The following is a 22,979-nucleotide window of genomic DNA, read 5'->3' on the forward strand; positions in this document are numbered from 1 at the left end:
TCCTGCCCCAGGTGGAAACCTGTCAAGCCTATTGGTTATTCTATATACACACACATTGGTGACACCAAAAACAATGAAAGTAGAAAGAGTTTTAATAAAGACAACACTGACACGATACAGTTAACAAGATCCTGAGAAGGCACGTACTTAGACAGGTTAGAAATGGCACAAGAGAGAGGGACCACCTAACAAAACATTCTGGAGTAAAGTGGATGACTCACTGAGAAAAATAAGATATTAAATTAATAGGATTGATATGACAATGTTTTACTTAGGATAATTCCTACCTATCCTTGTAGTTCTCTCTCAGTGCTTGTTAGAGGTGGGTGCTGGATACTGGCAGAGATGGTTGTTCATTTGAGTGGGTCACAAGTTTCTCATGCTTTAGGTGCTCGTAAATCTAAAACAAGTTTGATAACCAGTCCCCTCCACCACAGTTCAACTTAACCAATCCAGCACTAGAGCAGGAAAAGCTGGGTCTGATTGGCTGGTAACAGAATCATAGGGTGTGTTCCTCTGCTCAGGCGTTGCTGACGCCTGCCAGATCTTACAACGCTCGGATAGGTATTTAACATATCAGCTAACCATATATGTTATAGCAATCTGTCAGTCGATGACACAGTCAATGATGTCACGTCAGCAGAACGCAATCATAGTTTCACAAACAATACAGTTCTCTTCCAACCTCTTTGTACAAAACATTACAGGTGTGTTGGTCCGATCCAGTCACAGTTTATCTGCTGCTGTTCAGTCCCGTTGAATACTGACTGCATACAGTCAAAAAATAAAGCAAACTGAAATACCATTGGCAGTAAGATCATATCTCTGATTCATCATCAATGAACTGCAATGAGGGGAAAGTAACTCCGGCTTCCCCCTCCCCCTCCTCACCCCCTCCTAATGCCACCTCCCCAGTAGAGTGGTTGTTATTACTGGTGCAGTTTCCTTCTCCAGACACCAGGGCCTTGCTCTCCGCCTCCCCAGGCTCCGAGACCTCTAGGTGGGCCACGGCAATGTGAGCAGCCCCCTCCTCTGGGGCACCTTGGTTCTGCCCTCTCCCTGCTCCTATTACTCTCCCACAGGGCCCAGGCAGGGACAGGTGTCCCTTGTACAGATTCCACCCCAGCAGGACAGCCAGCAGAATCGCTAGGAAGGCCACTGACACCTGCAGCGCTGCCAGGGAAGGGCCCTCGGTCCGGGCTTCAGGTCTGAGTGAGAGCCCTTCTAGACCTACTCTAAGCTGGTACTCAGCCACAGTGGTGGTGTACTTCCCGCTGTGGGAACGCTCCAAGGACAGACAGCAGTAGCGGCCAGTGTCAGAGGCAGAGGCGTTGAGGATAAGGAGGCTGTCTCGGAGGATCTGGTTGCGGGGTGAGGAGGGCAGGGGCAGGGAGTCTTTCACCCAGTGGGTCTCTGCCAGGTTGGAAGTGGGGGGGCACTGGAGCTTCACGTTGCCACCCAGCCACATGGTCTGATTAACAGTCTTCACAGGGTCTGGAAGAGAATGTATTGGTTAGAAAACACACAGACAGACACACACAGAAAAGATAGAATAGACACACATACACTCACCTGAGGCGGGGCAGAGAGAGAAGTCTCCAACCCATAAACTTTGGATCAGTTCACTGAGACAGAAACGGGAAGGTGTTCAGGGAGTTAACCAACAGTACATCAGATCTCTGTTCTTCTACATGGGTTAAAAGTAATCAAAGGAAAAAGTACAATTGGTTTATGCAGCACCATACCTGTCTGTGTTAGCTGTAGACAGGGAGATACACTGGGCTGTAGTTCTGTCCCAGACACAGTAAGGGTCTCTGGCCAGGACACAGTCCACACAGGTGCGAGAGCGACCACAGCTACTAAACGGCATCTGAACAGCACCGTACTCAGAGCCTGCGTACAGCTGACCCTACACACACACACACACACACACACACACACGTTACACACACACACACACACACACACACACACACACACACACACACACACACACACACACACACACACACACAAATAATGGACAGCAGATTTCAGCTGCCGAACAGACAAGAAATAGAGCTTTACGTTACCGTTGTGTTGGAGAAACGGAGGACTTTGATTGGCTCACGGGGCTGGAAGAGCTGCACTTCCTCGATGATGAACATCTCCTTATCGTAGTTAAGCGCTTTCAACACGCTGCCACCCTCTGAGACACGAAACACACATCAGTGCTGATACTGTATGTGGGCAAGTAAGCCATACACAGCGGTTCAGAGTTATTAAACACACACCTGTGCCTATGAACATGACATGGTATTTCTTCCCGTCCAGGGCCTGTGTTCTGTGTACTATGATGCGTGTGAAGGCAGTGCCTCTCCTGACCAGCAAGGGGCGCTCTCCCATGGGCAGAACAGCCTGGTCCATGAGGGGCCGGTCTCTAATGAACTGCAGGGTCCGGTCTGGCAGGTCCAGAGTTTGACTGATTCCCTGGTTACGAGCCTCGTCATCTATACACTGGAAAGGGGAGTGGGAGAGGAGGGAGGGTCTATTCAAGCCTAGAACAACGTACAACTTTAATCAGGAAACTTTCAAGGTTAGGTTGGTCTGTTGAAAATCTATAGATAATCTGAAGGGAAAGACTGTGAATAAAAATCATGATGAAAGAAATGTTACAGGAAGAGAGAGAGAGAAGACAAAAGGAAAAGAAGAGTCAGTCTGACTCACAGCTCCAGGTCTGGGGGAGGGCACGGCACCACTGTACATCACCCACTTCACAAAGGATGTTTCCACGGTTACCGGGGTCTTGTACTTCCCCTCGGAGAACACCCTGCCGATGTCCAACACCCTGTATGCACACACTGCAGAGAGGTCCACCCTGTCCCTGGAATACAACCACACAGAGCATTAGAGACACACACTGCAGAGAGGTCCACCCTGTCCCTGGAATACAACCACACAGAGCATTAGAGACACACACTGCAGAGAGGTCCACCCTGTCCCTGGAATACAACCACACAGAGCATTAGAGACACACACTGCAGAGAGGTCCACCCTGTCCCTGGAATACAACCACACAGAGCATTAGAGACACACACTGCAGAGAGGTCCACCCTGTCCCTGGAATACAACCACACAGAGCATTAGAGACACACACTGCAGAGAGGTCCACCCTGTCCCTGGAATACAACCACACAGAGCATTAGAGACACACACTGCAGAGAGGTCCACCCTGTCCCTGGAATACAACCACACAGAGACATTAGAATACAACCACACAGAGCATTAGAGACACACACTGCAGAGAGGTCACACTGCAGAGAGGTCCACCCTGTCCCTGGAATACAACCACACAGAGCATTAGAGACACACACTGCAGAGAGGTCCACCCTGTCCCTGGAATACAACCACACAGAGCATTAGAGACACACACTGCAGAGAGGTCCACCCTGTCCCTGGAATACAACCACACAGAGCATTAGAGACACACACTGCAGAGAGGTCCACCCTGTCCCTGGAATACAACCACACAGAGCATTAGAGACACACACTGCAGAGAGGTCCACCCTGTCCCTGGAATACAACCACACAGAGCATTAGAGACACACACTGCAGAGAGGTCCACCCTGTCCCTGGAATACAACCACACAGAGCATTAGAGACACACACTGCAGAGAGGTCCACCCTGTCCCTGGAATACAACCACACAGAGCATTAGAGACACACACTGCAGAGAGGTCCACCCTGTCCCTGGAATACAACATTAGAGACACACACTGCAGAGAGGTCCACACACACAAACTAAAACAGTCAGGTCCATCCGTCGTGGTGCTCACATAAGCAAAACACACACACACTCATACACACACTTCAGAGTTCAACTTACGACTGTGATGTGAATACAGCATAGAACACACAGCTTCTCCAGTCTCCCTCCTCACACCAGCGGTAGGTGTCCTGTATGATGTAGGGTAGCTGGGATTCCAGAACAGGACAGTCCACACGGGCCTTTAGAAACGACGTCCACTTCTTCTGCAGGGTCCTCTGGCCCCCAAGGTCCCCCTGAGACACAGAAACAGAGATTTACATGAAGCTGCCATTAGACAATAAGGGTATATCTTCATAGAATACAAGCACCCAAAGACCCCTTAAAGGAGAGAAGTAATTCTCAATGCCACCGTGGGACACACACCTTGCAGACACGTGCTACGCGGGACACCACCAGTTTGCTGTAGAAGTCGTACTCCACAGCGGTCTCAGTGAAGAACAGGTAGACCTTGTCATCGTCACCCGTTAAGCTGTTCCTACTCTCTGGCATCTGGGCCATGGAGATGAAGTTGGGCTCTGACAAAGACAAATGTAGGAGACATCAACCTAAAGACTTCAGCCTGTTCGAGGATCTGTTTGTGCTGTCTTGCCAACTCCTTATGTTTCCATTATAAGATTTGGCAAGACGGCACCGACAGATCGGGGACCAGGCTATAAAGACTTAACCTCTTGTTGAAAAACAAAGAAAAGGGAGTTGAAAGAAGACTGTCTTACCGTGTAGCCAGGAGCTCTTGAACTCAGTGCGTATGGAGGAGGGAGAGCTGCGCATCACCACAGGCTCAGAACCCAGGAAGTTCATTGATGTGGCTGAATAGAGGGTTTTGTCTAGAAGAGATATAGCTTTTGTCAAAAACATACTTTTTGTAGCAGGTTGGGAGAACTTATGCAGCAGGTAAGAAGAATTCACATAGCAGGTTTGAGGAGAAGGTTAAGTTTAGGAAAAGGGTTTGAGTTAGCTAACAAAGTGAGAACACTTTTAACGTCAAATTGACAAAAGCTGTATCCCATCTAGACATGACCTGAGCACAGGTCCTCACCTGAGAGCATTGTGGGTCTAGAGGGTTCAACTCAAACAAGCCATCAGATCAGGAATATCAGACCAGCATCACTTAAACTAGCCTTTTCTGACTTTAAGGAGATTGATATTCCCGGATTCCTGACAGTAGTTACTCACCAATCATGATGGAAGAGAATCTCTGGAATGGATCGAAGGGACACTTCCCTTTGCCATCCTCTGCCTTGTTTTCCAGAGTCAACTCCCCGTCTTTGTACGACTGAAAGGACAGAGATGAGCGGTACACTTGTGAATGATATCTACTATTACAGGTTATGACCGGAGTTGATCATAAGGAGTATTGTGTTTCCATTGACTCACCATGTAGTCACACTCTGGGTTGAAGGCCTTGGTCCCACACACATACATCCTGCCATCCTCCATCGTATGCAGGACCCTGATGTAATTCTGACACTCTATCTGCAACACAGTATCTACTTATTTAGCTATCTGCATAGAATGCACATATGTATATACGAATGAAACGGGAAAGCTCCATGAAATGTGCAGAGAAAGCATCAGTTCACTGACTGGTCTGGACTGACCTGATTTTTCCCCTTGGAGCTGCACTCCTTCTGCTGCTTGTCTGTCACTTTCCAACTTACCTGAAAAATACATGGAAGATAAAGTTGGAAGATTAACACTTTACGAGAGGTATTTGTTGAATACATACATGTTGAATGCACCGAGCAGTCTGTTTGAACTACTGGTGCATAGCTCGGCCACCCATGCATACCCTACAAGAAGTCTCTTCACAGTCCCCAAGTCCAGAACAGACTATGAGAGGCTCACAGTACTACATAGAGCCATGACTACATGGAACTCTATTCCACATCAAGTAACTGACGCAAGCAGTAAAGTTAGATTTAAAAAACAGATAAAAATACACCTTATAGAACAGCTGTGACTGTGAAGCCACACAAACATAGACACATTTCTACACACACACGCACACGCACACACACACACACACACACACACACACACACACACACACACACACACACACACACACACACACACACACAGATTTTGTACTGTAGATATATGGTAGTGGTGGAGTAGGGGCCTGAGGGCACACAGTGTGTTGTCAAATCTGTGAATGTATTGTAATGTTTTGTGTGTTTAAACTGTCAGAATATGTTATTGTTAGACACCGGGGCTCCTATGGAAAGGAGAAGGGCCACAATCTGGTACAAGTCAAAAGGACAGCCGTGAGTTGGGGAGGAGTGAGGAATTTGGGTCGAGGTCAGGTCAGATGAAGTGAGGAAGAACAGATATCACTAAAGTTCTGTCTAGCAACAGAGATGCATTGGCTGTTCAGATGTTTACCAGGAGACTCAGCATAGGAGGAAGGGTTAAATACCAATGCTCGTGTGAAATTCTTGGTCTTATGCAGCTGTGTGACCCATTGGGTGAATAAACTTGGTTTGAGATTTTCTAATCGTCCAAGCGTTTTTACTCTTCATTTAGAACCCAACACCAGGAAGAGTCGCTGCTGCAAAGGCATGTTGAACATGAGACATGAGTCTTCCGGGACATCCTGTCATAGCTGTTAGTGTAAGTGCCAAAGCAATCTGTTAAACTGTAATACTTCAGTGTTCTTACGGAGGACTTCTTGTTGGAGATGTTGTTGATGTCCAGGGCGTAGATGTTCTCCCTGGCTCCCAGCAGCAACAGACCCAGGTCCTCTCTCAGCAGCATGGTGGAGTAGTTCCACACACCCTCTTCACCGAACATACGACCATTCTCTCCTAGTACAACAGAATGAGTGACATTGAATGATACAGGAAGTCGTACGGAGTGACACCAATAGTTACTCACAAAGACACCTGCAGTTACACCGGATGATATAGTTATGTAAACTATTTTTTTGCCACATATGACAGTTACATAAACCTTCCCCTAATCCAAATGACACCTGGTTGTGGCTGTAGCAGTAATATAATATGTAGATATATTCACAAACATAAACCTTCCCCTAATCCAAATGACACCTGGTTGTGGCTGTAGCAGTAATATAATATGTAGATATATTCACAAACATAAACCTTCCCCTAATCCAAATGACACCTGGTTGTGGCTGTAGCAGTAATATAATATGTAGATATATTCACAAACATAAACCTTCCCCTAATCCAAATGACACCTGGTTGTGGCTGTAATATAATATGCAGTAATATAATATGTAGATATATTCACAAACATAAACCTTCCCCTAATCCAAATGACACCTGGTTGTGGCTGTAGCAGTAATATAATATGTAGATATATTCACAAACATAAACCTTCCCCTAATCCAAATGACACCTGGTTGTGGCTGTAGCAGTAATATAATATGTAGATATATTCACAAACATAAACCTTCCCCTAATCCAAATGACACCTGGTTGTGGCTGTAGCAGTAATATAATATGTAGATATATTCACAAACATAAACCTTCCCCTAATCCAAATGACACCTGGTTGTGGCTGTAGCAGTAATATAATATGTAGATATATTCACAAACATAAACCTTCCCTAAAAATGACACCTGGTTGTGGCTGTAGCAGTAATATAATATGTAGATATATTCACAAACATAAACCTTCCCCTAATCCAAATGACACCTGGTTGTGGCTGTAGCAGTAATATAATATGTAGATATATTCACAGACATAAACCTTCCCCTAATCCAAATGACACCTGGTTGTGGCTGTAGCAGTAATATAATATGTAGATATATTCACAGACATAAACCTTCCCCTAATCCAAATGACACCTGGTTGTGGCTGTAGCAGTAATGTGAATATATGTACATATTATAAACAGTATAGACAGAAGCAGTGAATAAATATTGATGGAGGCACTTAAATGCAAGAGCAGTACTTACTATGATAGGGTACAGTTTTACGCGGAACGCAGTCCAGTGGCGAATGGGCGTCCAGCGTCAGAGCGAGAGGGAGGAGCCAAAAGAAACTTACGACCACTAGAGGATACATGGCTTATTCCTTGTCAAAATGTAATTTAGTTCCTCAAATGGCTCTTAAAAGGAAATCCAGTCCAGTCTGTGTTAAATCCAGTCCAGTTTGTGTTAAATCCAGTCCGGTAGAGAGAAGGCAGGAGGCACTCATAGACCCAGGCTACGTGTTAGGCCTACTTTGTGTTCAGAGGATAGATGGCTGTGTGATTGCGCCAGTCTCCAGCACAGGCTTCTGATCTCTCTACAGGCCTCTGTCAGCAGGGAGTCCATGGTAAGATGGATGGCACAGACCTGAGAGAGAGAGAGAGAGGGGGGGTCTATGGTAAGATGGATGGCACAGACCTGAGAGAGAGAGAGAGAGAGAGAGAGAGAGAGGGGGGGATCTATGGTAAGATGGATAGCATGGGGGAAGGGCACAGGCACTGACCCGCTAACTGCTTTGGCCCATCTGAGAGAGAGGGGGGATCTATGGTAAGATGGATAGCATGGGGAAAAGGCACAGGGACTGGCCCGCTAACTGCTTTGGCCCATCTGAGAGAGAGAGAGCAAGAGAGAAATCGAAAGAAACACTGGAGAGGGGGGACATATTTTGAGGGAGAGAAAGAAAGAGAAGAGCTAGAGAAAGGTATGGTTAAAGAGCGTGATGTGAGCTACGGTCTGCGCAGCAGTAACTCTGTCACAGCCATAGTGATGGTAATGTGAGGGCATGAAAGGCTTTCAGTGGGGTGCAGGAGTGTCGACTTCAACTCGTCTGGACCTAAGAAAACCACACAAAAAAAGATCCTCACAGAATACCAAATCCTGTGAGGACAGGGGAAATAGCGGTAGAAATGGTGAAAAACACATTGTTCAGTTCACACAGTCTTGTTTTACTAACACAATTGATTCCATTCAAAATCCTATTTTCCCTACCCTCTAAACCTAACCCTAGCATAATCCTTAACCCTCAACTCTAATTCTAACCCTAAATCCCTTAGAAATAGCCTTTTTCCTTGTAGGGGGTGGAAAAATGTCCACCGTTGGTTTGTGTGCTACTGTTGTGGGGACTTCTGGCCACACACGTGGCCCCACACGTGTAGTTAAACATGTCCACACACACAAATACAACTAACCCAGGTCTACCATCACAAGAACAATGGCAGTTGTACAATCTTGTTCTGTAAATGTTGCAATGTTGCAAGTCAATCCTTTTGAGGATCGGATTTCCCCACTACGGTGGGTGTGTCCAGGAGTGTCATTAGTCAGAGTGCTGGTTGTGTAGCAGATTAGTCACAGCATGTCACATAATGCATGTCACAGATGTTTCACATATCTACCCAAGGCAAGAGGCTCCATTGGTTAACACATCTGCACATGCTGCGGCTACACCAATGGCATTCATATTTAGACACATCTCTAATAAGAGACATGTCTGTTTGCATGTCTGTGAGTGGTGCAACTGCAGAAAAAAAACCTTCCTGTGTAGTTTATTTAGTTTAATTTCTTTGTCCAAATAGTTTATACCCTGACACATTGACAAACTTCAGCAGTGAATGGTGTAACGTTGTGGACTGTGTCACATCCGGCCGTGATTGGGAGTCCCATAGGGCCGAGCACAAATGGCCCGAGCGTCGTCCGGGTTTGGCCGTGATTGTAAATAATAATTTGTTCTTACTGGGTTGCCTAGTTAAATAAAAGTTGCATTTAAAACACATTTAAAAAAATAATAATTATAAAATGGCATACCTAATACCTCAACTGTTGGCAAACAAGTTAAAGTAATAAACTATTGCGTAACTCAAAACAGGAAACAGCTACTCTACTTCAGTCCCCTATCAGTCACCTGTCTGGTGCATATGGGCAGAAATAAATGCACGCAGTAGTTTAGCATTTGTGAGAGTTTATAATTTGTTCACACGTATCAAGGCTCAAATTCATTATGCCCACTATACATTTATGACAAATGTAACAAAAATATACCTTAAAAAATAGATTAATCAGAGACTAAACCTACCTTTAAAGGTGAAAGGTGTTCTTTCTCGAGTGTGTACAAGAAACTGCCCAGGTCTGGTTGCTCTTTGGTTAAAACACAGTACAAACCCACAGCCAAGCGCTTTCCACAGAGGCAGTGGCTAAACGGCTGTCCTTGTTCCCCCTTCTGTCTCTGTCGGATCCGTTGAAAGGGACTGTTGTTGTCGGATATATTGTTGAGAAAAGTTAAGGCGCTCAGATCCCGCGGTGAAGGACCTGAATAGATACCGCTGCTGCTATGGCTCCGTCAGCATGCCAGATTATTCTCTCTGATTGAGCAACCTGGTCTCTGAGCATTTCGTATTATTCTGTACATATATTCCGAGCAATTCCTTTCAGTATAATATGTTACATTTCATATGGTATGTATTAATTTGTGGATGTCCATCACCCATTTTGTATATTATGCTATGAATTACAATTTCGTTTATATGTTACTATTTGCAAAATGTACAATATGTAGCAGTGCTTTAAAACTGGTGGGAGGAGCTATAGGAGGATGGGCTCATTGTAATGGCTGGAATAGAAGACATTGAATAGAGTCAAAGGTGGATTCCATATGTATGATGTTTGAGATACCGTTCCATTTATTACATTTGAAACATTACAATGAGCTCGTCCTCCTATAGCTCCTCTCACCAGCCTCCACTGTGCAAAACATGTGATATGTTGGCTAGGGGTTAGGGTTAAGGTTAGGGAAAGTTCAGGAGTTAGGTTAAGGGTTAAAGTTAGGGGAAGGGTTAGCCAACATGTTAGGTAGTTGCAAAGTAGCAAGAAAGTAGTAAGTAGTTAAAGTTGCTAATTAGCTAAAATGCTAAGGTTGTCCATGATGAGATTTGAACTCTCAACCTTTGGGTTATAGGCCCACCCATCAACCCTAACCAATCAACCTACTTACGTTTTTGCCTTAACTTCGGGATCGGTGCCCCTTCCACAGGACGGTTGAGCTAACATAGGCTAATGCGATTAGCATAAGGCTGTAAGTAACAAGAAAATGTCCCAGGACATAGACATATCTGATATTGGCAGAAAGCTTAAATTCTTGTTAATCTAACTGCACTTTCTAATTTACAGTAGCTATTGCAGTGAAATAATACCATGCTATTGTTTGAGGAGAGTGCACAATTTTGAACATAGTTTTTAATAAACAAATTAGGCATATTTGGGCAGTCTTGATACAACATTTTGAACAGAAATGCAATGGCTCATTGGATTAGTCTAAAACTTTGCACATATACTGCTGTCATCTAGTGGCCAACATGTATATTGCACCTGGGCTGGAATAATACATTATGGCCTTTCTCTTGCATTTCAAAGATGGTGCAAAAAAAATACAAAAGAACGGTTGTTTTTTTCTTTGTACTATCTTTTACCAGATCTATTGTGTTATATTCTCCTACATTCCTTTCACGTACAAACTTCAAAGTGTTTCCTTTCAAATGGCACCAAGAATATGTATAGCCTTGCTTCAGGGCCAGAGCTACAGGCAGTTAGATTTGAGTATGTCATTTCAGGTGAAAAAAAAGAGGCAGATCCTTAAGAGCTTTTAAGTAACCATCTGTCTTTCGGAACCATACCAAACGTAACATATCATACTAATTTTAGCGTCTTGGATTTACATTCACTATGTTATGTCTAGTCTTTGAGACCAGGCTGTGAGCGAGGTAGAAAAGATGAGCGCGCTCTCTCGTGAAAAACAGGCGAGTCCCGACAGGTCTGACATAAAAATGACTGAAATATCACGCTCCCCTTGAACAACACAATACTACAAATGCTAATGAAGACAGTTCCTACAACAATACTTATATTTTTCGTGGAGTTTAGTGTAGTGCTCAAGTACAGCAGTTGTGTAAAGTACTTAAGTAACAATACTTTAAAGTACTACTTAAGTAGTTTTTTTTGTGGTAGCTGTACTTTACTATTTATATTTTAACAACTTTTACTTCACTACATTCCTAAAGAAAATAATGTACTTTTTACTCCATACATTTTTCCTGACACCCAAAACTACTCCTTGCATGTTGAGTGCTTAGCAGGAGAGGGACATGGTCCAATTCAAGCACTTATCAAGTGAACACATGGTCATCCCTACTGCCTCTGATCTGGCAGACTCACTAAACACACATGTAAATTATGCCTGAGTGTTGGAGTGTACCCCTGGCTATTTGTACATTTAAAAAACAAGAAAATGGTACCATCCGCTTTGCTTGATATAAGGAATTTGAAATGATTTATACTTTTACTTTTGGTACTTAAGAATATTTTAACAATTCCATTTACGTTTGATACTTAAGAATATTTAGAACCAAAGACTTTTAGACTTTCACTTTTACTTGAGTTACTTTCTATTAAGGTATCTGTACTTTTACTCAAGTATGACAATTGGACACTTTTTCCAGTACTGTAATAGTGGGGACAGCGGGTTTTAGGGACCTATCTCGTTGGAAAGAAAATATGAAATAATTGAATGCTCCATCATTGATCCAAAACATTTAACTACATCTTGAAGCAACTAACAATCGTATCTGTCCTGCTAACTGTTTGCTTATCTCATGCTTGAGTGCATAACTTGTTTTCCCATAAAGTTCATGTGGCCCTTACAAAAACCAGGGCAGCTTAAGATGCAGTCCAGAGTCCAGACGGAGTCATTCCCTCCGCAGAAGAATGTTCCATTAATTATTAACACAGTGAATGACCATCCTACTCTAATATCACGGAATCCATCACCGCAAACATGATCTTAATACAGTACCTATAATGGATTTCCTCCCATTGCAGTGGTGAAACACTATGCACAGTGGTCTGTATTGTACTCACCACTGGATGAAGTGTGCATTGATTATGGTGCATATTCTGGTACCAATTTTTCTCCTCCGTTTTCCTAATTTTCTTCTTTTCACTATAAAGGTGACATTTTCGCCTCAACTTACACTTAAGATTAGTCAATTTAGTTGGTTAGTCCCAGGTAAGGAATGTAACATGGCTGTCATTATTGTTTGAAATGTGATATTATAGCCCAACTATGGCACAACAAACAAAACAGACTGACAATATGTTTTAAAGCCAGTAGATTATGACTCTCCCATTCATGTTTGCTTCTAGCTGCTGGTATACATTGGAACACCCACAGCTCAGAGAGGGCAAGAACATTATGATGCACCTGAGCAACGTACAGGAAGTATTTTTATTACCACAAATAAACAGTAGTGGTACGTGGGTCAAGTCACTGAGGAAGCCAAGCCAGTAAAAAAAGCCATATTACAACCTATGTTGTAATAATTGCATTGTTTGCTCTATGACCCATTCGTTGATATGCCACCGTGATATACAATAAGGTGTGACAACAAAAACACAACAGTCACACAGTGGCAGAATAAATTCAACTACACATAATGTTTGTTTCATCACAAAACCGGAGAGCAGCATCTGTCAGGTGAAGTCCACAAAGCAAATATTGCATGTAGCAAACAGTTACAGTTATCACGCAAGTCAGTGTTTCTGACAGTTTACTAAACAACTACTGACTTAGAACCACAGAGTTACCGCAAGTCAGTACAAAGACAACAGGAGCACTGTCTCCACTATTTCAGCACAATTTCAACTTAAACATTTGAACATCAAGTCGACAAGGCTTAATGCTTAGTTTATTACACCGAAAAGAAACTTAAAGATACCAAAAACAATTTAGTCCAATCAATGTTGCTAAATGTCTAAGGTACCGATTTGTGTGTGTGTGTACAAATTGAAAAAAACAACATACGTTTTTACATTCTGGAACATTCAATTGAACGGAAATGTTGCTGTACTGAACAACCAGTTATAAACTGTGAGGGGTTGTGTTGTGGAAAGCTGTCAGTATGGCCACTGCAAGTCACACCTCACTACACCCACCAAACAGGAGAAAACGTACCTTAAAGTCAATTCAAGAATGTACAAGAACGTCTTAGGAAAACATGTTGTTCAGTACAAGACATTCTGCAAAGTAGGAAGAGTTCAAGCAAAATGAATGCACCCCTGTCTTGCTGCGCTGGGACTAGGTACAGTTGAGCTCAGCTCAACGCGGATTGGCTAATTATTTTATACTTTTTTTATTTTCAAGGGTGGCCAAATGCTTGCTGGCATCAATCAATGAAATGCTACAGCGGCAACATGTCATACTCTTTCTGTCCAGACAGCATCCGATACATGGGCTACACATACTGAGACAGAGGGGCGCTGTTTCCCTCGCTTGGATGATTTCTCCGGTGAGATAGATTCAGGGAATTTAAGGAAAATTATGAAAACACAGTAAAAAAAAAATGCTAGCTGGAGCTCGTCTGAGCAGTCAGTTGTGAATGCCCTCACCCGCTAGTACTTAATGCTGATTGGTTTTGGTTCTGCTGTCCAGTCAGAACATCATGTAGAGGCACACTTAATTGTAACCATTACCAAACACACACACACAGCTGCTTCCACGGCAGGTGAACATGCTCTGATTGGAGGTGTGTGGGCTGAGCTCTGGAATGCACCCATGCACCCTGATTGAAGGTCAGTCAGGTTAAGAGGGCCAGCCTTTTTTTACACACAGAGATGAAAAAGAAATTGTAAATAAACAATATAATTGTTATTGGTCAAATGTTTGTGGAAGCCAGGCTTCTCTTGGCATCTATGAATACACACACCACTGCAAATAAATAAATAAAGTCAATTATTTTCATAACCACACATAAGAACAAATGAAGCAAGATGAGGGTACAACATTTGTAACATTTATTACGTGACGAAAACTGCTAGCTGGAGCTCGTCTGAGCGTTCTGACTCACCACAGGCTGTCTGAAAAGAACATTGTGCAATCTTCTGTCCAGGACTTTTATGTTCATCATCACCATACACTAAAGTATTCACACACACATTCTTGTACAGCTAACCTTGTTGGGGGACACAATTCAGTCCCATTCAAAATCCTATTTTCCCGAACCCAAAAACCTTACTTTAACCCTAAAACTAATCCGAACCCTTAACCTAATTCTAACCTTAACCCTAAACCCCCTAGAAATAGCATTTGACCTCATGGGGACTAACTATGTGTCCCTAATTGGTCAAATTTTTGTTCGTTTTTTAAAACACACACTTCCACTGAAGGGTTTATATAGGGGTTGTACCATATATAAATCTTTTTGTTTGTTGATGCACGCACAATGTTCCCATTTAATTGAACGTTCCAGAATGTGAAAATGTACTGAACGCAGCCCTGAGAAGGGTAGAAATCACCCCAATGGGATAGACATGGCTTTTTTTATATTATGTATATAAATATTTTCCTCATACCCATTTGTATGTGGTGGGTAGTAAGGCCAGCAAGGAAACCCATGACAGTGAAATAGAGATATGTCCTACTATGAGATCATAACTCACATAATGTGACTATCACAATAAGCAATGACTTATTAGGAAAATAGAGTTCACCCTTGTGTAGCCTTAAGGTGTGTCACGTCTTCTCCCGCTCCGGCGCTTGACGTTGCCGGTTTACTAACCACCTGTCCTGGTGACCCATCATTACGCTCACCAGGACTTCATCACTACCTTGATTACTTCCCCTTTATCTAGACCTCTGTAGCCTCACGAATCAGGCATTATTAGTTCTGTTTTCATGTCCAGACGCTTCGCTTGTTTTGTATCATTCCATGTTCGTTATTATTAAACTCAACTGCACCTAGTATCAAGCTAGGCCCAAATACCAGCTAATTCTAGGGCTACAATACCTCCTCTGCCAATTGGCCTGGACCCTTTATTGTCGAGTCCCACCGATCCATCACGACTGGACTGCCGACGTGATCACCCGATGTGGTCTCAACAGGCTATTCTGTTGCGATATCGCCGCAGAAGCATCTACTAGTGACAACCGAACAGCACTCTGACTCACCTATTGCTGCTCTTTTCACCCTATGATCACTCCGCTACACTGCTGATGCCACCTGGACTGTTTCAACATGGTACCTCACGGCTCCAGCCACGAACTCAGGTCCTGTATGTACCGAACTGACCCGCTCTGCACATTCATCGCCATTTACCCGTGTCTTAGCTCTCCTGATCAACACCTGGGATTGCTTTATGACTCTGTCAATATGCCTTGTCGAGTTTTTGTTTTATTTCACTGTAGAGCCCTGAGTCCCAATCAAAAAGCCTTAGCTCTTTCGTCCCACCCCACACACATGCTGAGACCTCAGATGAATTGATGCCCCCAGAGACGAAACCTCTCTCATCGTCACGCAACGCATAGGTTTACTTCCACTGTACTCCCATCCTACCACACCCTTGTCTGTACATTATGCCTACATTATGCCTTTACACCCCAGGACTAGTAGGGCAAAGAAATGAATGCTTCTTTGCCAAATTGTACTTTGTCCTACAGTGATGCATTACAATATACTCTTACTACATACTACTTGGCATGTAGTAAGAGAAAATGTCTAAAATGAGTTTGACCATATATAATACACTGCTCAAAAAAATAAAGGGAACACTAAAATAACACATCCTAGATCTGAATAAATGAAATATTCTTATTAAATACTTTTTTCTTTACATAGTTGAATGTGCTGACAACAAAATCACACAAATTATCAATGGAAATCAAATGTATCAACCCATGGAGGTCTGGATTTGGAGTCCCACTCAAAATTAAAGTGGAAAACCACACTACAGGCTAATCAAACTTTGATGTAATGTCCTTAAAACAAGTCAAAATGAGGCTCAGTAGTGTGTGTGGCCTCCACGTGCCTGTATGACCTCCCTACAACGTCTGGGCATGCTCCTGATGAGGTGGCGGATGGTCTCCTGAGGGATCTCCTCCCAGACCTGGACTAAAGCATCCGCCAACTCCTGGAAAGTCTGTGGTGCAACGTGGCGTTGGTGGATGGAGCGAGACATGATGTCCCAGATGTGCTCAATTGGACTCAGGTCTGGGGAACGGGTGGGCCAGTCCATAGCATCAATGCCTTCCTCTTGCAGGAACTGCTGACACATTCCAGTCACATGAGGTCTAGCATTGTCTTGCATTAGGAGGAACCCAGGGCCAACCGCACCAGCATATGGTCTCACAAGGGGTCTGAGGATCTCATCTCGGTACAAAATGGCAGTCAGGCTACCTCTGTCGAGCACATGGAGGGCTGTGCGGCCCCCCCAAAGAAATGCCACCCCACACCATGACTGACCCATCGCCAAACCTGTCATGCTGGAGGATGTTGCAGGCAGCAGAACGTTCTCCACGGCGTCTCCAGTCTCTGTCACGTCTGTCACATGTGCTCAGTGTGAACCTGCTTTCATCTGTGAAGAGCACAGGGCGCCAGTGGCGAATTTGCCAAACTTGGTGTTCTCTGGCAAATGCCAAACGTCCTGCACGGTGTTGGGCTGTAAGCACAACCCCCACCTGTGGACGTCAGGACCTCATACCACCCTCATGGAGTCTGTTTCTGACCGTTTGAGCAGACACATGCACATTTGTGGCCTGCTGGAGGTCATTTTGCAGGGCTCTGGCAGTGCTCCTCCTTGCACAAAGGCGGAGGTAGCGGTCCTGCTGCTGGGTTGTTGCCCTCCTACGGCCTCCTCCACGTCTCCTGATGTACTGACCTGTCTCCCGGTAGCGCCTCCATGCTCTGGACACTACGCTGACAGACACAGCAAACCTTCTTGCCACAGTTCGCATTGATGTGCCATCCTGGATGAGCTGCACTACCTGAGCCACTTGTGTGGGTTGTAGACTCCGTCTCATGCTACCACTAGAGTGAAAGCACCGCCAGCATTCAAAAGTGACCAAAACATCAGCCAGGAAGCATAGGAACTGAGAAGTGGTCTGTGGTCACCACCTGCAGAACCACTCCTTTATTGGGGGTGTCTTGCTAATTGCCTATAATTTCCACCTGTTGTCTATTCCATTTGCACAACAGCATGTGACATTTGTCAATCAGTGTTGCTTCCTAAGTGGACAGTTTGATTTCACAGAAGTGTGATTGACTTGGGGTTACATTGTGTTGTTTAAGCGTTCCCTTTATTTTTTTGAGCAGTGTATTTAACCCTACATAAAGTTTTGAAAGTATGTAATTGCTAGAAAAACACTGCAGGTTTTCACGACCTGACAAAGCTTCCAGTGGGCTGATTACATTGTCTACGGTGAGAGCATATCAGAATTACTTTTTGTCAAATTCTTAATGTAACTATATGGGATAACTGTCTTAACACTGAACAAAAATATAAAACGCAACATGCAATAATTTAAAAGATTTGACTAAGTATAAATAAATTAGGCCTAACATGCTCACTAACAGGGATGTAAAACAAATTTGTGCACAAAATTTGAGAGAAATACACTTTGTGTGCATGAAACCTTTCTGTGATCTTTTATTCCAGCTCATGAAAAATGTGACCTACGTGTTGCGTTTATATTTTTGTTCAGTATATGCTTTCACCTCTAACAGTGAGAAATGTGACTACAGTATCAATCATGTTTGTGTACTTATTAGTGTAGTACAGTTATTTTTTAGGTTATTCCAGGTTACACAGGGATGCTGATGTGTCAAACCACCAAACCCAAAACTCTGGATAGACGAATGTGGAATGTGTGCAGGTGGGTCAGTGTGTCTGATGAGACACTGTAAAAGGACACATTTCCAGCTGGCCAATCTAGGAGTGTTTTTATTCTGTGGGACTGAAGGGAGGGAGCAGGCATGGCAGTACTCATTATTGTGCCGTGCAGTGTAACTATTATCAAAGCACTTAGGACTTCATATTGTATCTTGGCAAACAATAAAACTTCCTCTCCTGCGGATTCCTTTATATGCCACTCCTATACCAGCGCAAACACTATACTCTGCCTCCTAGTAACACTGCCCAGTTAGGCCCTCTTTACACAGCACCTGATACCAGTCTTCAAATTTCTCTGGGTGATCAGGATGAGGCTGCTTCTCTCATAATTGTTACTTTCCTGTTGCCTTCAGACAGACGCAGCTCTATGCTTGCTGTAATTGGGTCCAATGTGAGCTCACAGGCATCTGGTTACAAGAGAGAAATTAATAAGATTTTTTTTGTTTTTTTTAAAGAGACAAACTTTTACATTCACGTTGAGTGTATTGATTGTAGTGTAGCACAATCTCCAAATGTTTGTTCTTATGTTTTATATAATTAGAACAAACGTTTACCTTAAAAAATGATAGCTCTGCCTCCGGAAAGTATTCATAACACTTAACTTATTCCACATTTTGTTGTTACAGCCTATTTTCAAAATGGATTACATTCTCTCACCCATCTACACACAATACCCCATAATGACAAAGTTAAAATATGTTTTTAGACATTTTTACAAATGTATTAAACATGAAATACAGAAATATCTCATTTACATAAGTATTCACACAATCCTCACTGATTACAAGCATACCCATAACATGATGCAGCCACCCACTATGCCTGAAAATATGAAAAGTGGTACTCATTAATGTGTTGTATTGGATTTGCCCCCAACAAAAACTTTGTATCCAGGACAAAAAGTGATTTTTTTTTTGCCCAGTTTTTTGGCAGTTTTACTTTAGTGCCTTGTTGTAAACAGGGTGCAGGTTTTGGAATATTTGAGTTGTGCATACTTCCATTTCACTCTGTCAATTAGGTTAGTATTTTGGAGTAACTACAATGTTGTTGGTTCATCCTCAGTTTGCGCCTATCACAGCCATTGAACTCTGTAACTGTTTTAAAACTTTGGCCTCATGGTGAAATCCCTGAACGTTTTCCTTCCTCTCCGGCAACTGAGTTAGGAAGGATGCTTGTATCTTTGTATTGACTGGGTGTATTGATACACCATCCAAAGTGTAACTAATAAAGGAATGTCTGCTTTTTAAAAATGTTTACCCATCTACCAATAGGTGCCCTTCTTTGTGGGGCATTGGAAAACCTCCCTGGACTGAATCTGTGTTTTAAATTCACTGCTTGACTGAGAGACCTTACAGATAATTGTATATGTAGGGTACAGAGACGAGGTAGTCATTTAAAATCTGGCTAAACACTATTATTGTACACAGAGTGAGTCCATGAAACTTATTGTAACTTGATAAGCAACATTTTAATCCTGAACTTATTTAGGCTTGCCATAACAAATGGGTTAAATAGTTATTGACAAGACATTTCAGCTTTTTAAGGAACTTGTAAAAATGTCTAAAAACATAAGTCCACTTAAACAATATGGGGTATTGTGTGTTGGCCAGTGACAAATCAATGTTTTATCCATTTTACATTCAAGCTGTAATACAACAACATTTTCTAAAAGTCAAGGGGTGTGAATAGTTTCTGAATCACTGTATATGTGAGATATATTTCCTCAGCCCAGACTTTAACCAACACTCTTCACTGTGAACAACTCTGTGGAAGAAACAGAGAAGTCGCAAGGCTTTCAATGGACTGTTTTAGACTATTTTCCTGCTGTTTAGAGGTCTACTGAAGGTTCAGAGACCCTCATGTTTTCTCATGGTGGGGGGCATGTTACTCTGCGTCTGTTCCGCTCTCTGTCCACCACCTCTCAGTATTTACATTTACATCATTTAAGTCATTTAGCAGACGCTCTTATCCAGAGCGACTTACAAATTGGTGCATTCACCTTATGACATCCAGTGGAACAGCCACTTTACAATAGTGCATCTAAATCTTTTAAGGGGGGTGAGAAGAATTACTTTATCCTGTCCTAGGTATTCCTTAAAGAGGTGGGGTTTCAGGTGTCTCCGGAAGGTGGTGATTGACTCCGCTGTCCTGGCGTCGTGAGGGAGTTTGTTCCACCATTGGGGGGCCAGAGCAGCGAACAGTTTTGACTGGGCTGAGCGGGAACTGTACTTCCTCAGTGGTAGGGAGGCGAGCAGGCCAGAGGTGGATGAACGCAGTGCCCTTGTTTGGGTGTAGGGCCTGATCAGAGCCTGGAGGTACTGAGCTGCCGTTCCCCTCACAGCTCCGTAGACAAGCACCATGGTCTTGTAGCGGTTGCGAGCTTCAACTGGAAGCCAGTGGAGAGAGCGGAGGAGCGGGGTGACGTGAGAGAACTTGGGAAGGTTGAACACCAGACGGGCTGCGGCGTTCTGGATGAGTTGTAGGGGTTTAATGGCACAGGCAGGGAGCCCAGCCAACAGCGAGTTGCAGTAATCCAGACGGGAGATGACAAGTGCCTGGATTAGGACCTGCGCCGCTTCCTGTGTGAGGCAGGGTCGTACTCTGCGGATGTTGCAGAGCATGAACCTACAGGAACGGGCCACCGCCTTGATGTTAGTTGAGAACGACAGGGTGTTGTCCAGGATCACGCCAAGGTTCTTAGCGCTCTGGGAGGAGGACACAATGGAGTTGTCAACCGTGATGGCGAGATCATGGAACGGGCAGTCCTTCCCCGGGAGGAAGAGCAGCTCCGTCTTGCCGAGGTTCAGCTTGAGGTGGTGATCCGTCATCCACACTGATATGTCTGCCAGACATGCAGAGATGCGATTCGCCACCTGGTCATCAGAAGGGGGAAAGGAGAAGATTAATTGTGTGTCGTCTGCATAGCAATGATAGGAGAGACCATGTGAGGTTATGACAGAGCCAAGTGACTTGGTGTATAGCGAGAATAGGAGAGGGCCTAGAACAGAGCCCTGGGGGACACCAGTGGTGAGAGCGCGTGGTGAGGAGACAGATTCTCGCCACGCCACCTGGTAGGAGCGACCTGTCAGGTAGGACGTAATCCAAGCGTGGGCCACGCCGGAGATGCCCAACTCGGAGAGGGCGGAGAGGAGGATCTGATGGTTCACAGTATCGAAGGCAGCCGATAGGTCTAGAAGGATGAGAGCAGAGGAGAGAGAGTTAGCTTTAGCAGTGCGGAGCGCCTCCGTGATACAGAGAAGAGCAGTCTCAGTTGAATGACTAGTCTTGAAACCTGACTGATTTGGATCAAGAAGGTCATACTGAGAGAGATAGCGGGAGAGCTGGCCAAGGACGGCATGTTCAAGAGTTTTGGAGAGAAAAGAAAGAAGGGATACTGGTCTGTAGTTGTTGACATCGGAGGGATCGAGTGTAGGTTTTTTTCTGCCCTGGCAGCAACGTCAGACAGCTGGGCACACTCAGCTACAATAACCAATCACGCAGGGGGTTACTGTGAGGTCAGGGAGCAACCGCCAATCAGACAGGGTTATACTGTAATGTAGGGTGTCTGACTTACATCTATGACAGAGTAGATTAAACCTTTCCACAGCTCTCGAGCCTCCAGATTGGCAACCTGGAAAAGAGGAGAACAGAGGAGAGGTTATTACTTTCCGCCAGTACAGTGCCTATGGAAAGTATTCAGATCCCTTGACTTTTTCCAAATGTTACGTTACAGCCTTATTACAAAATGTATGACATTTTTTAAAATCCTCAATTTACACAGAATACCCCATAATGACAAAGCTAAAACAGTTGTAGAAATGTTTGCTAACTTATACAAACTAAAAAGCAGAAATACCTTATATACATACGTTTTCAGACCCTTTGCTATGAAACTCAAAATTGAGCTCAGGTGCATCCTGTTTCCAATGATCATCCTTGAGATGTTTCTACAACTTGATTGGTGTCCACCTGTGGTAAATTAAATTCATTGGACATGATTTGGAAAGGCACACACCTGTCTATATAAGATCCCACAGTTGACAGTGCATGTCAGAGCAAAAACCAAGCCATGAGATCGAAGGAATTATCTGTAAAATTCCGAGGCAGAATTGTGTCAAGGAACAGATATAGGGAAGAGTACAAAAACATTTCTGCAGCATTGAAGGTCCCCAAGAACACAGAGGCCTCCATCAGTCTTAAATGGAAGAAGTTTGGAACCACCAAGACTCTTCCTAGAGCTGGACACCCAGCCAAACTGAACAATTGGGGAAGAAGGGCCTTGATCAGGGAGGTGACCAAGAACCCGATGGTCACTAACAGAGCTCTAGAGTTCCTCTTTTGAGATTGGAGAACCTTCCAGAAGGACAACCATCTCTGCAGCACTCCACCAATCAGGCCTTTATGGTAGAGTGGCCCGACAGAAGCCACTCCTCAGTAAAAGGCACATGATAGCCCACTTGGAGTTTGCCAAAAGGCACCTAAAGGACTCTCAGAACATGAGACACAAGATTCTCTGGTCTGACAAA

At 43.9% G+C, this 22,979-nt stretch overlaps 1 protein-coding gene and 1 long non-coding RNA gene across 9 annotated transcripts; both read right to left on the reverse strand.

Moving 5' to 3' along the window:
• Positions 1–69: 69 nt before the first annotated feature.
• Positions 70–16,345, reverse strand: LOC118401823 (semaphorin-4E-like). 8 transcript variants are annotated; one of them, XM_052476440.1, is made up of 15 exons: positions 15,737–16,345; positions 7,735–8,115; positions 6,470–6,615; positions 5,407–5,466; positions 5,183–5,281; positions 4,982–5,081; positions 4,522–4,632; positions 4,172–4,323; positions 3,866–4,041; positions 2,707–2,863; positions 2,274–2,496; positions 2,073–2,188; positions 1,746–1,909; positions 1,573–1,625; positions 70–1,494 (listed from the first exon to the last, which is right to left on the reverse strand). In XM_052476440.1, exons 2-15 carry the CDS (start codon positions 7,841–7,843, stop codon positions 818–820), a joined length of 2,343 nt encoding a protein of 780 aa, XP_052332400.1. In that variant the 5' UTR covers positions 7,844–8,115; positions 15,737–16,345; the 3' UTR covers positions 70–817. The 8 variants fall into 8 exon arrangements, with proteins under 8 accessions (XP_052332400.1, XP_052332399.1, XP_052332396.1 ...); XM_052476439.1 differs by lacking the exon at positions 15,737–16,345 and adding an exon at positions 15,576–15,718; XM_052476436.1 differs by lacking the exon at positions 15,737–16,345 and adding an exon at positions 15,280–15,404.
• On the reverse strand, positions 6,632–7,516 carry LOC127910986 (uncharacterized). Its single transcript, XR_008077173.1, has 3 exons — positions 7,396–7,516; positions 7,074–7,323; positions 6,632–6,988 (listed from the first exon to the last, which is right to left on the reverse strand). It is a non-coding gene; the product is annotated as an uncharacterized LOC127910986 (long non-coding RNA).
• Positions 16,346–22,979: the final 6,634 nt, after the last annotated feature.

The sequence above is a fragment of the Oncorhynchus keta genome, chromosome 23 (assembly GCF_023373465.1).
Source record: "Oncorhynchus keta strain PuntledgeMale-10-30-2019 chromosome 23, Oket_V2, whole genome shotgun sequence".
Taxonomy (NCBI): Eukaryota; Metazoa; Chordata; class Actinopteri; order Salmoniformes; family Salmonidae; genus Oncorhynchus; species Oncorhynchus keta.

What these genes read in the sequence shown, in the direction of transcription:
- LOC118401823 (XM_052476440.1), bottom strand. Translation starts at nt 7,843, where the DNA reads ATGTATCCTCTAGTGGTCGTAAGTTTCTTTTGGCTCCTCCCTCTCGCT. An exon ending in CCTCCCCCAGACCTGGAGCT is followed by an intron (nt 2,497 to 2,706) that starts GTGAGTCAGACT and finishes TCCCCTTTCCAG; the next exon opens with TGTATAGATGACGAGGCTCG. An exon ending in TCCGTTTCTCCAACACAACG is followed by an intron (nt 1,910 to 2,072) that starts GTAACGTAAAGC and finishes GTGTGTGTGTAG; the next exon opens with GGTCAGCTGTACGCAGGCTC.